The 15,839-nt window shown below is 37.9% G+C and overlaps 2 protein-coding genes across 2 annotated transcripts; one reads left to right on the top strand and one right to left on the bottom strand.

Moving 5' to 3' along the window:
* The first annotated feature begins 876 nt into the window (after window positions 1–876).
* Window positions 877–9,619, top strand: LOC122652128 (ubiquitin-conjugating enzyme E2 28-like). The gene is made up of 5 exons (XM_043845799.1): window positions 877–981; window positions 1,775–1,884; window positions 6,357–6,484; window positions 8,582–8,686; window positions 9,291–9,619. Exons 2-5 carry the CDS (start codon window positions 1,815–1,817, stop codon window positions 9,432–9,434), a joined length of 447 nt encoding a protein of 148 aa, XP_043701734.1. The 5' UTR covers window positions 877–981; window positions 1,775–1,814; the 3' UTR covers window positions 9,435–9,619.
* Window positions 9,620–14,399: 4,780 nt separating this feature from the next.
* LOC122652127 (60S ribosome subunit biogenesis protein NIP7 homolog) lies at window positions 14,400–15,179 on the bottom strand. The gene has a single exon (XM_043845798.1). The coding sequence runs from the start codon at window positions 15,084–15,086 to the stop codon at window positions 14,523–14,525; it is 564 nt and encodes a 187-aa protein (XP_043701733.1). The 5' UTR covers window positions 15,087–15,179; the 3' UTR covers window positions 14,400–14,522.
* Window positions 15,180–15,839: the final 660 nt, after the last annotated feature.

The raw sequence follows: 15,839 nt of genomic DNA, 5'->3' as shown, positions 1-15,839 counted from the left end.
GATTTTCAAATATCATAGTCGTTTGATGGTAGAATCGAATCAACAGGTTATTATGAATTATCTTCAGCACAATGATGTTTCACCACATTTATCTCTCATGACTATTTTGGATGATATTCATCATGTATCATCATTTTTTAGTGAATGTATTTTCGCATTTATTCCAATGGAGTAAAATAGTTTGGCTAACTCCCTGGCAAGGAAGACATTGTCGGTAACATGTACGACACAGTATTGGTTGTTTTCGATCCATGGTTACTGAAGTTAGTTTCTACTCCATCCATGTGTAGTACACGATAATATTAATAAATCTGTTTATTTCTCCACAAAAAAAAAAAAAAGGTATGTAATTTAATACTAATTAGAAATGCAATATAATTTTATGAAAATTCCTTGAAATGCTCTACACCTAGAGCCAGAGAGATTCTTTTTCTCGCCCACATATTTGATCGAATCATGTGAATCTCAAAAAGAAAAAAGGTACCGTAGAAACCAAATTCTAGAGGTAAAAGGCAAGCCGCAAGTGCAAGGCAGCTAGCTCTTCCCCCTTTTGTATGAGGTGGACTTGCTGGTAGGGACAATAATGGAAAGGCCAGGGAGAATAAAATTGAAGAGGAGCGTAAAAAAACCCTTCTCTAGCTTTATTCACACTATACAAATTACATACAGTACTCAAACGCACGTATTTAGATATGATAATATATATATTTTTTTTTGGTAGTAATTTAGATATGATAATATACATCTTAATCTAGAAGTGGAATAAAACTGTCATCTATATAAATAGACTATAGAATATAGAAATAAAGTTCTACGAGCGAGACTAACGACGCCACATAGAAGCAGCGGTTTCGTAACCCCCACCCCCTGAAAGTAAGATAAAGCAGACGGTACAAGGAAGCTCCGTACCTTCTTCTCTGCTACGAAAACAGAAGAAGAGTAGCCCTAGATCGCTTGGGCCGAGAAATCTCCGAAGTTCAGGTAATGCTCTCTTAAGTCTATGCTTCTCAGTCTCTCAAAGTTTGTTTCGATTTGTGCTGTTTTGCTTGTTGATTCGAAGGTACTCATTATCCTGCGTTGGTTTCTCATATTTCTTTTATGAAGTCTAGGGTTTCGAGATTTTCTTTGGGTTGCGTTATCGTGTCATCTGTTCTTGGTCTTAATTTTAGGATATGTTGGATCTCCATGGCTGACGTGAATAATGCCTTGGATTTTTGTTATTTGTTTTGCTGCATACTTTGGTTGATCGTGGTTTTGTTTTGATTTTCATGTTTCTCTTGTCTTGAATCAACATTCTCACGATCAAAGTGGAATCTTTATGGTAGTATTTTTTTTTCTACTTCGTTCGTTCGATTTCAACGGATCTGTTTGTTGTAATTAGCATTTTGTGCTTCTACTTTGAGTTTGTTGTCGCTTTTCTTTCTTCTGGCCCAGGGAGCTTGAGGTAGGCGGTCGTGTGTGTGTTGTTCGTTCCTAACAGCGAGGGGTGGCGGTGTTTGGTCTTTGGCTCTATGTATTCTTTAGGGTTTGTGGTCGTTTAGTGTTCCTTGCCGAGACGTTAGGTTGTTTTTCTATTTTTTTCCTATGCATGGTTGCATTATGACTAATGAATGCTTTTGTTTATTTCAATGAGACAAAGGATTGCCAAATTTATTTAACTAGTTTTTTTCTTTTCTGAAGCTCGATTACACCTGGTGATGTCCTTTTTTGTTTTCTAAAGTTCGATTATGCCTGGTGATGTCCTTGCAATTGACAAATTCCATCGCTTGTGTAGTGCTTGGTGGCTTTTCTTTGTGGACTTGGTGTAATATTTGATGGCTTCAAAACGGATCCAGAAGGAGTTGAAGGACCTGCAGAAGGACCCTCCTACTTCTTGTAGTGCTGGTTTGTTCCGTCCCTCTCTTAGTTCCTCTCAAAATGACATTGTTGGGCACCATCTCTGCTCAACTCTGTTGCTTTGAAAGTTCTCTTATATGTTTCTCTGCTTTATTAAAACTTGCAATTTCTATATTTGGAATGGATAGTTGAAACTGATGTTACTATTTCATGCCCGTGCTTGGCATGTGTTTATACTGCCTTTCACCCTTTGCAATAGTAGATTGAGGACAATGATTATTGAATTTTTTTTATTTTTTTTTTTTTTTTGGGTGTGTGGGATAGTTAGGTCATAATTTATTTCTTTTATTTATATATTGAGGATTTTGGTATGCTTGGTCAGGATGTTTCTAAAAGTTTTTTTTTTTAATTTTTGGATGATTTGGTTTTGGTCAGTAACGTTATTGCAGGCTCGGTTTAAGGCTTGGCTTAAATTTCTACCAGATTTTACCGTTGTAGTATAGGTTTGGGTTGAGCTTTAGTTTTTGAGATTTATTGTTGTAATGGGCTGAAATATAAAGATCAAAAGTAAGGTTTAAGGGGTTGCACAAAATTTATTATTTTATTATTGGATTCATGTTGGTAATGGTTGGATAAGGATTAATCTTGTCCTAAGTTGTTAGTATTGAGTTAGTTTTGGTGGTGCATGAAAATTATTATTTTATGAGATTCCTTACGTGTCTAGTTAGGAAAGTCTTAGCAGTTGAGTCAATCTAAGATATTTTAATTTTGTTTCTATAAATAAGTAATGTAATGAACCCCTTCTCCACGATTTGGTAATCTTCTCTCTCTCTCTCTCTCTCTCTCTCTCTCTCCACTTCTTTTTTTCAATGCTCCCTATTTTCCCTCACACGTAATCACCTGTATTTCTACGGTTAATTGCTATCTGATCCTAAATATTAGGAACTATCTTCCATACTTTATATCATTGCAGCCTTTACGTTATTTCCTCTTAATATCAATCGTCCACCTTTTGTCTCTTCTTTTGCCCAGCTCATCGATCTTAGTTATTGACCTTATTTTCTTTATGATTTATCTTGGAAATTAATAACATATTGGATAAGGATTTATCTTATCCGAAGTTGTTAGTCTTTGAGTTTGTTTAGGAAATTTAGAGTCTTTAGCTGTCTAGTTTGGAAAGTCTTAATAGTTTAGTCAATCTAGGGGGATTTTGATTTTGCTTCTATAAATAAGTGATATAATCTACCCCTTCCTAATGGTGTCAATTTGGAACCGAAACCATATACCGAAACCAACTGTATAAAAGCGTATAGTTACAAATTTAGTACGGTACGGTATGAGAAAACGGTATTGGTCGCAGTACGGTATGGTATCAGTTTCTAAGATGAAATTGTTCGGTATGTATGTACCAATGCCATACTGAATGGCATATATTGTACCGAATGACATAATGTACCGAATAACATACCGATCAGAGGGTAAATTTGTAAATTTTGATATTATAACTAAACACCCACAAGTGCAAAACAAAATGAGAAGTGAAAACCCTACCCATTCTTGGATTCTCTCTTTCGGCCTTCTCTAGTTCTCTCAACAATCATGTTCTCTGCAGCTGACGGGTGATGGCTGTGCTTTACCTTCTGGCCTTTTGCAATCCATTCATCGGTTTCATCCTTTTGCTTTGCTTGAACAAAGCACTTCTATTTCAACACCAAGACGAAGGGTATGATGCTCAAGTTCTCACCAATAAACAGTACGACAAGACAAGGAAAACCACAAGAGAATTTTTCCTCTATTATGGAATTTATATGCAGAGAAAAATGTTCAGTTAATATTTAAGAATTCCATGGAGTTCTCTGTTTCTTTAATACAGCCAGCTTGGCGTAGCAGATTTCTAATGCCATCAACTCATTTCTGTTTGTGGACCTTGCTCTTGCATCTGAACTCTGGAAGACCTTGTACTGTTTTTATACCGAATATATTCCGTAACGAAACCGTACCAAGTCGGTACGGTATTGGTATTAGAAATACACATCTTATCTGGTACGGTACGTTATTGGTATCTGGTATATGTACCATACCAGAACCATACCGATTGACACCCTTACCCCTTCACCATGATTTGGAATGGAATAAATTGATTTTGGTTATTGTTGCCATTGATGGCTGACACTTTCTTTCTCTCTCTCTCTCTCTCCCTTTGTTTGGTAAAGGATTTTCTCTCCTTTTTATTTCTTCTCTCTCCTTCTACCCCCACGGTTACTCGTCTCTCTTTCATTTGATCTCTGACCGTCAGATTTGACATCAGATTTTGTCCAAATCTTGCCTTCAGGTCAGAATCTTCTGCATCCAATCCTTAAGCAAGTCCATCACATGCAGTTGCCGATTCATCAATTGATCTGTATCAGTTTGGTATCAGAGCCGAATCAAAAGCTGTTCATAATGGAGATTGATCTATATATCTAGGAATTATTACTTTTGGTGAAAGATGATATTCGTACACTCCAATGGAGTATGAAGAGGCTGTTTACATTTGAATATCCAAGACCAAGAACCATAGTTGAATGTTATGATCCAATTCCTCCTCATCCAGATCAGCCTGATTATGATCCTGATGATAAGATTGAAGCAGAGGAATTGATCAATTGACTGATTGAAGATGTGGAGCCCGAAAAGCATATTCCCGATCTGAGAGATGCAACTTGATGCTGTTCATAAGGAGATCAATACAATTGATTTTCTTCCTTCACAAATCTTGGGTGTAAGGAAGCCTATCATTGCTGATTTTGATTGGGAGATGTGCTGGATCATTGGACCATTAAAGCTGACGATCATGAATGTTGATTGAGTGATGGAGGTCCTACGATACTACAAGACTCGACGGCGAGTCTTGTATAACATGTTGGGAATAATGCATACCCGGTTTAAGTCTTGGTTTATCCAGGTTTTAGTATAGGTTTGGATTAGGCTATAGTTTTTGGATTTATCATTGTAATGGGCTGAAATATAAGCCCAAAAGTGGGGTTTTAGGGGTGCATGAAAATTATTATTTAGTTAGTGGGTCTTATGTTGGTGATGGTTGGATAAGGATTTATCTTATCCTAAGTTATTGAGTTAGTTTAGAAAATTTAGAGCCTTTAGCTGTCTAATTATGAGAGCTAGGAGAGTTTTAATAGTTGAGTCAATCTTAGAGTTTTTTGTTTCTACAAATTAGTAATGTAATCAATCCCCTCTCCATGATTTGGAATGGAATGAATTGGTTTGGTTTGTTGTTGGCATTGATGGTTGAAGCTTCTTTCCCCCCTTGTTTGGTAATCTCTCTCCCCCCTTATTTCTTTTCTCTTTCCTTCCCCACCATTATGGTTACTCATCTCTCTTCTCCCCCCCCCCCCCAAGTTTGGTTGTCTTCTCTCTCCATTTCTGATGAATGCTCCCTTTTTTTTTTCCCTTTCTCATACAATTACCTCCTTTTCGACTGTTAATTGCTACCTGATTCTATATAGTAGGAATTATCTTCCCTGCTTTATTGCCTTGCAGCCTTTACATTATCTCCTCCTAATATCCATCAACCACCCTTTCTCTCTCCTTTGTCCCAGCTCATTGATCTTAGTTATTTACCTTATTTTATTTCTGATTTATCTTGGAAATTAATAACTTAGTTCTGGTGATTATTCTTTTGAAATCTGACCGTCAGATTTGACATCAGATTTTATCCAAATGTAGCCTTCAGATTAGAATCTTCTTCATCCAATCCTTAAGTGAGCCGTCTCTTGCAGATTCATCTATCAATCTGCATCAAAGACTAGGTGTGGAAAATGCACAATTAGAGCTAACTAAAGTTTCTAAAAATTTAAAAGGAAGATGTAGAAATAACTTCTGAATTGTGGTTTTATAAACACAAACAGAAAATGAACTTGTTGTTAAGATGGCCATTTTTTTTTTCTTAATTTGAGTGTCACCAAAGAGGAGGGAGTTGTTGTCTTATCGAGGAGGATACTTCACATGGAGCTAGAATTTTGTGGATGAGTGGACATATATTTGCTACTTAGGTAAAGTTATTCAATTTTGACTAGGACTGAGTCATGAAACAATTATTGTATGTCCTGGAGGTCTCTTCAAATTCAACGCCCCTGATGTCATGTAAGTGATGAATTTTATGGCTTAGTTAATGATAACAAGTATTTGGATATGTTGTCTTAATTTGGCACATGTGGCTGCTTATTTTAATTATTGGGACCCATTTTTTCATGGTAACAACATTTGGTTTCTGATACATCTGTTTACAATTTGGATTTTGAATGTTGATTCCATGATACCTGCAGAGTGTGGGCATTGGCATAATGCTTTTGACTCTTGATTTCTAGTTCTTTATTGTTACTCTTTTTTTTTACTGCACGTAATCTCTGTTTAATTGGGGCTTGAAGTTCTTCTGTATCATCATATTGTATTTTATGTCCAATTGTTCATAAGTATCATTTGTAGTTACTGTTGGATGACTTCGAATATGTACTTATTTGTAGGGCCTGTTGCTGAGGACATGTTCCACTGGCAAGCAACAATTATGGGCCCAGCAGACAGCCCATTTGCTGGGGGTGTGTTTCTCGTAACCATTCACTTCCCCCCAGATTACCCTTTCAAGCCCCCCAAGGTAATTACAGCTACTTTCATCCATATGGAAAATATTGATATATATATATATGCTTTCATTTAAGAATAGTAAAGCAAAATCTCCTACAAATGCTTTTGTTCAATAGTTGAGCATATTTTCTTTCTCCTCTGAATTGTGAAATTGCAGAGAACATTTTAGATGAATTTTCTTTGGCTGTGCTTATTCCATGTCAAAAACTTGTATGGTGATCTTTGAGAGTTCACCGGATTGTGAATCCCCCCCCCCCACCCTCTCTCTTTCTTCTTCCCGTAAATGGTTACTTCAGCTGTTATATTTCCTCGAAATGACAAGATAAAATTATGATGCTTGTGTGGGGGGTGGTGTCCCCTTTAATTTGTGCTATTTTCTTCTGGCTTTTGTTTGAATCTAGTAAGTCACCTAATGTATTCATTTAAAGTGGGACTTCTGCAACCTTACTTTGACCTTGTGACCAAGTGACGCAAAGTTGGGGAGTGGAAAAAAAAAGAAATAGGTAAGTTTGAGGTTCGGCGGTTTTAAAAAAATGTGAAAAGTTTGTGTTTAAATACTAAGGTGTACTGTTGCACATTATTATTTCCCAGGTGATACTCTAAAATAAGTGTGTGAGCCTTGGCAAAAACGGTTAAGTTGCGCTATTGCAACCCATTGGTTGCGGGTTTGAAACTTGGAAACAGCCTCTCCTGCGGGGGTTAAGGCTGCGTACATTTGCCCTTCCCAGATCCTGCAGTAGCAGGAGCCTCGTGCACTGGGATGCTCTCTTTAGGTGATACTCTAAAAACTAGTGGGTTCTACATCACTTTTTCTTGGTAAATAGAAAAAAGATTTCACAGTGTTTTACTTTTATGAAATCTTGAGAAAATGTTTTACTCGGACAATTTGTTTTGATTTCTTGGGTTTGAGAGGTGGGGGAAAAGAAAATTTGTAATTGGAGAATGGTAGAATCATTAATTTATTTAAGTTGCCAAAGTGAGTATACTAGTACATCAGATAATTCAGTCATGGGAGTAACAGAATCATTAACTTATTAGATATTTCATGAAGTTATTAGATATTTTTTCTTTAGATTTTATCGTAGCATAAAATATTCCTTCTACAATTTCCTGCAGAAAAGAATCTTATTCCTTTCAGAACATTAGGAGAATAAAATATTAGATCTACTGTACAACCTCTCTCCCCTTCTCCCCCCCCCCCAAAAAAAAAAAAATACTGGTGGGGAAATCCTGTGCTTCCTAGTTTAGGCTTGTTTGTAAGTGCGACTTATTTTGCTTTCAATTTCCAGCAGTGAACACAGCTGAGAGGAATTGTATCATCTTATAACTCTTTTGAATGTCTATTTTCTATTATGCTTTATGAATTGGGTCAGCCAGCTTACTAAAATACTAATAGACATCTGTTAAGATAGTGAGTGGTTGGTATGTATTATCTGGTAATGCAACAAGTACTTCTGTGGCAAAAGTTTCCCCAGTTGGCCGACCAGGTGGGGAGATCCCTGGTTGGGTCGCCGACTTTTGTATTGTAATAATGTAGGCTAACCCTTGATTTGTATTCTCTATTATAATAATGTAGGTTAGAAACATAAGATAGTTAATTTCGAGTATTTTTTTTAAGTGTCAATAGTAATAGTTATGAGGCCCATTAGCTTTAGCTAAGAAGTTATTCTATTTTAAAATTATACTGTTTAGAAGAGTTATTGAATTTGTTTAAGTTATACAGGAAGCTTTATTACCTTTTTAGGATGAAGTTGAGGTCTTTTAGAATTCTGTTTCTGTTTTTCTATAAAGCATGCAATCCCCAGATATCCATGAATGTAGAATATTTCTTTTTTACTCCATTTCTTTCTCTTATGATTTCCTGCATCCTGTTATACTCTAAACTTGTCAAAAGGCAAATAACCCATGGCTAAAAGCTCTCAAATTAACTGTTCTAACCTAAAACTGTAAACCAACCATCCCTCCAATTCAATGTCTTTGTGAATCCCTTGTTTCTAAGTGTTTTAGCGATTTTCCATCAAATGATTTAATATTCTATTTTAATGTGGATCAGTTTAATTTATTTGCTTTGGATAACTTGGAGAATCTAAAATAAGAATCTTGGCAGGTTGCTTTCCGTACCAAAGTTTTCCATCCCAACATCAACAGCAACGGGAGTATCTGCCTCGACATTCTCAAAGAGCAGTGGAGCCCAGCACTTACAATATCCAAGGTGACATGCTTCTATAATCCATGCTACTGTTTTATGGTCAATCCCAACAACTGATCTCAATTTGATGTCCTTAGGCAGACCACATTCCCTTCTTGAATAATGGGCTCAAACAACCCTTGGTAGTGTTCAGTGAATTCTGATGCTACAGACTGATTATCCAAAGTCAAACTTGAATTTGGATGGGCAGTCTGACATCCTGAGTATGTTATTGACTCCCTAATCTTTACGACTGTTATGATCGGAATCAAGTGCGTTTTTGTCTTCCCTGGATCCTGGCATCTGGGATTAGATTTGGAAACTTAGTTCACTTTTTCGGTCTGCCGTAATTATCAATATCCAAGAAAGATGAACAATGTTGTCCATTGAATGACCATCCATCCAGTCACGGAGTCAACAGCAGGTAGTTGAAAATAGCAGAAAATATAAAATAAATTCTAGAGTAATTATTTTCCAGGAGAATAATTTACATTGCAACAGTCAGGCTTAATGCGAGTCATTACTTAGCCTGGAAGAAAAAAGGTGTTCCCATTTGATTGTATTCTTGCTCCTGAGCGGTGGCTGTAGTGCTGTAATATTGGTTTTTAACTAGATCTGAGGCTTGCAGGTGCTGCTATCAATCTGCTCACTTCTTACCGATCCAAATCCTGATGATCCCTTGGTGCCAGAGATTGCTCACATGTACAAGACTGACAGAGCAAAATATGAGTCAACTGCTCGGGCTTGGACCCAAAAATATGCCATGGGATAGAACCCTTGGAGTTCACTGGCTTATTTTCTATTAGTAAATAAGGGGGAAAATGATAGGATGTCTAAAGATTGTGAACTTAGCTTTTATAATTTAAGATGGTTCTGGTTGGACTTGGTGTGTGAATTTACTGTGAATTGCGATAAGTTACTCGTATATGGTCTATATAAGCTTATGGTTCTGGGTCCTATATTATGTTTGATGGTTCCATCTTTTGGGCCTTGAAATGGTTAAAACTTTTTAAAAAGGGACAATTACAATCACTCCCCTACACTTGGCCTATATTTACTGATTCTCCTCTACCGTAAACTGTGCTTCTGATTTTCTGAGAGAAGTGAACTTTTACCTCTCTTCCCCTGATAGTTTTTAAATGCCCAAATGACCCTTGTTTTTACTTGTTAATAGGTTACTTTTTTTATCAAAAAAAACCAGCTGCCTCTTGTAATTTTCTTTATTGATACTATTTCTTATTTTCTCTCCTCAAGGCGACCAAGAAACACAACTGTCCCACCCCCTGTTCTTTCAGCCAACTTGCTGACCTAGCCCCTGTCAGACCCTTGAAGCCATCCGATCCCATCACAGCAATCTCAAATAGAAAGTGGACTCATAAGTCATCGTTAAATGTAATCTTAATATTCCGTCTCTGTAATATTGTGTGCAAACGATAATTAATACTACCAGTAACAAATGATATACCAGCGTTTGTGGGCTGTTTCGAACTTATCAATACACATTTTTGTAGTTCTACTCTGCACGTAGTAAAGATTTTTCAATTACGTTATCATGGAAAACATAAAAATCATGGTGCAGATTTCCTCTACAGCACTCAGCAAGCAACATCTCTTGAAATCAAAGAGACTAGACGAGGGAAGCCACTATTGGCTTTTGCCTTGGTAATTGTGGTTAGTGCTTTCACTTCCTCGGTACCAGATGTGCTTCTGTTAACTCTTGATGGTTTCTTCTAAAATTTTTATCTAGCTTAGCAACTTGGATTCTAAAGACAAGGCGCTTTGAGTGATGTTTCTATAACAAGAGGTGGGAGCAAAAACCAGGGTTTTTGATGGTTTCTTCTCACATTGTTCTCCAGCTCAGCAACTTGGACTCTAAAGACAAATCTTGGGAGGAATAACAGGGTGGTGCGGGGTTAAAGAGGGCGGGTTTGGGAGGAAAACAGATGGTGAGCTGGGATGAAGAACACGGTGGGGCGGCATCGGGAGGAAGAAGGGGGGGGGGTGGGAATTGAGAAGGAATAGGAAAAAAATCATGATGAAGAAAATTGCAAGAGAGGTGGCTGGTTTTTTGACGAAGATTAATAGGTTAAAAAGGGTGTGCCCAGTGCACGAGGCTCCCACCATTGAATCTTGGAAAAATTACATGATTAGCTATTTTTAGGTTTTCATTTACAAAACTGTCCACCCTATGTTTGAGTTAACAAAAATAGACAAAAACAAGTTAAGATTTACAAAACTGGACAAAATAGTGTCTCTCCCTCCCACACTTACTTTTTTAGACATTTTTACCCCTATCATTGCCTTCTCGCCTAGGCATCCTCCGCTCCCTGCAACGCTACCCTTGTCCCAGCCACCGCCATTCTCTGCTATCCCAAGTAACAGAGATAAAAAAAAAAAAGAGATTTTTTCAGAGGGGAACTGCCGAGGAAGGACGAAGAGTCACTGTTTTGTCTAGTTTTGTAAAACTAAAGTTGTTTTTGTCTATTTTTGTTAACTCAAACATAAGGTGGACAGTTTTGTAAATGAAAACCCAAAAGTAGCTAATCATGTAATTTTCCCTACCTTTTTGATGGTCCCCTTTGCAACCTTGAAGTAAACAATTTCTTGAGTGTGATCTTAGCCCTAAAGCTATTTTCAAAAAATAAGTAGGTAGCATGATTAAAATCTATTGAAAAAAAAGTGGGATGATCTTTGCAGGCTCTCATGGTTTAATACATAGGATAGTTTTGTGCTACCCACACATACAGAAAATGAGAAGGAAATTGGGCATTGTGTGAATCAGAAGGATTGGAGACATGGAGCTTGCGGGGGGGTCTGGGGAGGGTGGTAATGTACACAGCCTTAATCTTCCACTTCGCGGAGAGGATATTTTACATCTCGAACCCACAACCACTAGGTTGCAATGGAACAACCTTACTGTTGCACTGAGGTTACCAGGTGAAAAAGAGGGGTGATTTAGGCATTTAAAAGTTCACATTATTAGGGGAATTAGAAACAAAGTTTAAGGTAAGGGAGTATTAGTAAATATAGACTAAGTGTAGGGGAGCGACAGTAATTGCCCCTTTAAAAAAAGGAGTTGTGAAAAAACATCACCCAAGTCCGTCCTATATAGCATCAAGCTCCTCTCCAAGGAGCCCAGCGCCCAGGGAGTGTCTGGGGGGCATCCAACGGTTGGGCTATGCCGCACACATTCTGACGGCTGACCAGTGCGTGCCAAGATGTGTGCAGCATAGCCCAGCCGTTGGATGCCCCCCTGGGCACTCCTTGGTCACTGGGCTCCCTGGAAAAGATCCGGATCCTCTTACATAGGGTACCGAGAGGATTGACTGGAGATCGATGGACCTGCTACAAAATGGCCTCATGGCTTTCCTGAGAGTCCAAAACAAGTTGAAATATGGCCAATGGTCTACCGGAGACATTTCACTTTTTTGCCCTCATTTTAATTTTTATGACCACTAAAATGCCAATTTGCATCGATCTAAACCAACGTTTTAAATGTTTGGATCGGAATAAATTGAATTGGCCATGACTAATCCCAATTCTAGCCATTTTAGAGTGACCGATTCTAGGGTTTTGAACTGAGTTGTTGGGTTCCAGATCTGAAGGGACGATTCCAGAATTTTGGGATCGATTTTGGCCTGATTCGGAGTTTAAAATCTTTGATTCTAAACTGATTTAACCCCAATCAAGAAAATAAAATTGATCCAGTGGCTGATGCTCGTGTAGGTGGTAGGAATTCTTTCCGGATCTTTATCCCCTCCAGTTCCCCAATGTCTCTAACAAGGGGGGACACAATGACCACCCTACCCCTACCCGAACTCTACCCCAGGTGGGGTCCAACCCCCCCCCCCCTTAGAGGCACTGTGGAACTGGAGGAAATAATTTTCCCTAATACCTCCCCTCTTTAACTCACAAGTTTGATGGTTAGTTTCCATCCCCATATCAAATAAAAATTGAATTTGACGCTTCCATCATGGATGGACCAATCTTTGTATGCTTTCTTCCTTAGTTCTTACTTTATGTTGTTCTACTGAACCTTAAAAATGACTCGTAAGACTAAAGAAATCAGAAATCTGATTCATTTTACGTACGGTGGGAGATCGGATAAACTGAGAATTTATATACTGTTCACAAGGTTCTTGATTTTTGTTTCCTGGAAATTTGTTCATTTCTGAGTATGCTACTTGGAGGAATCTTAAAGAGTTTAATATCTGTGGAGGCTTGTGAACCACACGCAGCATGGAATGAGATTTGATGTAATTTCTGTTTCAATTCTTCTTCCTCTATGGAAGCAACACTAAAAATGGTAATTACAGGAAGAGAAGTTCATCATTTCCTCCACCTAAGAGGCCCAGCTATGCTTTGTGTCATGTCTGAACTGTAAGAAAGAAAAAAAAGAAGAGAGATTTCCACCATTCTAGATGGACCCTCATCTCAGTAGATTCTTTTACAATTCAGACATGCTTCTTTGATTGGCTTTCCCAGTTTATGGTTTGGGAAAAAACAGAAATTGAAACAGTGATAGATCATACAAACTTTTAGTGGAGATTACTAACAAGGAATAGAAGTATAAGTAGCAGCAACAGAACAGTCCACTGATTTATTATAAGGATGTCAGTCTATAACAGAACCTCTTTTTTTTCTTTCTGGAAGTGCAAGATTATTTTAAGATTTTATTTTGTATACAATAGGGGTCAATATTAGCCACTAAATAAAAATAGAATAAATACCAAGATTAGTTTTTAGTAAGGTTTTGCCATATAAGCATTGTAAAAGCCAAAAAGCTTAGATAGTTCTTTAACTTTTAATAATCTGCTGATGAACCTCATTACCACTCCTGAATATTGAAATTCAGTTGATTAATACCCTTGTTGCAATTTACCTGAGACAGTAATTTGATAAAAAAAGTCCAATTGACTAATCTCATTGGGGAATTTAGGCATTGAATTATTCTTCATCAAGTCTATTCAGTGTCTCTAAGCTTGGTGGGATTTGAACATTTTCTTCCCTTTTAGCACAAGTCTCGAGGAGGAATATCTGCTGAGGTTTTCTATATTAGACCATAACTTGTAGAGGGTGTAATTTCATTATCAAAACTCAAAACCACAAGCAAGTTTTTTTTTTTTGGGTAAAGACAAGCAAGTTTATTTCAAACTAACCAATGGTCCAACTCTCAAATTTAATTCTTGTAGCCTGAGTTCAAGAGGTCCCCAGACAGCAGGTGCGGTCATTAGTAGGTTTTGGTTATTGACTACAAAGGTAAGCAACCACAACGTGGAGCATAAAATGGAGTAATTCATTGTGGAAGTTGAAAAAGACAAACAGGTGATTAAATGGATCTAGAGTTTGAATTACTGGAATAACTCCACTTCTACTCAAGTTCATGGTTTATCATTTGAGTTAGCAATTCGACACACCACAAATAAGCAGAAAATAGATGTGAGAATCAAGTAAGCTTCAAAATAAACGAATCTAGAGCTTAAATTACTGGAATAACTCCACTTCTACTCAAATTCATGGTTTATCATTTGAGTTAGCAATTCAACACACCATAAATAAGCAGAAATTAGTTATGGGAACCAACTAAGCTTCAAAGTAAACGAATATAGAGTTTGAATAACTGGATTCTTCAATGAATTAGCAATGCAGGACAGTATATGCAGAAAATAATCAAAAATTCATGACAATAAAGCATCAAAACAAAGGGGGGGAACCCATTTAATTCAATTGAGATCACGCAAATACCATATAAATTCATTTATATTTGTAATAAAAAGTGAAATATTCCACAAGACCCTTCAAAATTGCCTACTCAAAGCAACCCACTAACAGATGCATAAAAAAACCCTCTCAACAGGCTTCACAGATCATCCTCCATCCTCAAATACTCCCCAATATCCGACTGATGAAGCACAACAATGCCATTCGGATCCAACTTCCTGCAATCCTGCGTCGACTTGGCGGCAATCCCAAACCCCAATGGCACATCCGACATAGAAAACACTACGACACCATCACCGGCTGATGTGTTCTCGGTAATTCTACCTAACCCACCTTTCAACACATGATTGCCATACAAAAACGACATCTCTGAAGTGGGTTTTAGCCAAACCTTATGCTTGGCATTAGCAGCCAAGAGACTGAGGGACTGTATGGTAAGGTGAAAGCTGCTGCCTTTGGTGAATTTGCCGATGCAGGTGCCGAGGGAGACAAGCTTGTCCCGGCCAATGTTGGTGGCACGCTTGACTAGAGCTTCGCTCACGTAGTAGACTTTGTTCTTTTGGAGACGGAAGCAGTAACGGCCTGGGTTGGATTCAGGGCCATCGTGGGAAGGATTTTCGACTATGTTTTTGAGGTTGTTACCCACAAACTTGAAAAGCTTCTCAAATACTGCTGTGGTTTCGTTCTCATCCAAAGTCCTCATCTCTCTCTCTTTCCCCCTCCGTCTCCTCCTAGGGTTTACTGTTTAAACCCGCTAAGATTTAAATGGGAGAATGGAGAGCCCCTGTTCACCAATGAAAATAACAGCTGATGAGCATATAAAACATAAACATAGCTGGAAAAATCAACCAGACGCACCCATAAGTCCATAACAAAGCACAACAAAAAGAACACAAAGTTTCCCGGAAATAAACGTTGTCAATTGCAAGACAAATAGAGTTTTGAGATATTTTGGATAATCGTCTGAACACACACTAATGTTCTAGTTGCAACAGCCCATTTCAGTTTTGATTTTAGGGAAATGCTTACTTCAGTTGCAGAAGACAGTTCTTTCATATACCAACAACCACACACACACACACACACACACACAGATGCCAGTCTGTAAAGAAGAAGTATACCTATTTTGGTCACTTTCCTTATGCCTGTTCCATTTCAAACAAGCTAAAGATACCAAAGCAAGTGTTTTTTTTTTTTTTTTTTTTTTGGGGGGGGGGGGGGAGAACGTGTTCTAAACTACATGGATTCTCTTATTCAAGAGCAAGGCATGGCATGGCAAAAGGAGGAGAAGCGGTAGTGCTAGTTCAGAGAGGCAGACAGCCAATCTGGAGGTCCCAATCCACTCGTAACATTCAGGTCAGCAATTTTAATAAACAAACATGGGGGGGGGGGGGGGGAAAAAGTTCCTCCTCATTATAGAAATAGAACTCCCCATGGTCCAGGTTTCCCATAACAC

This window comes from Telopea speciosissima, chromosome 2, assembly GCF_018873765.1.
Source record: "Telopea speciosissima isolate NSW1024214 ecotype Mountain lineage chromosome 2, Tspe_v1, whole genome shotgun sequence".
NCBI classification, from domain to species: Eukaryota; Viridiplantae; Streptophyta; class Magnoliopsida; order Proteales; family Proteaceae; genus Telopea; species Telopea speciosissima.
The sequence above is the reverse complement of the archived record's forward strand: the minus strand, read 5'-3'. Positions and strand labels throughout refer to the sequence as shown.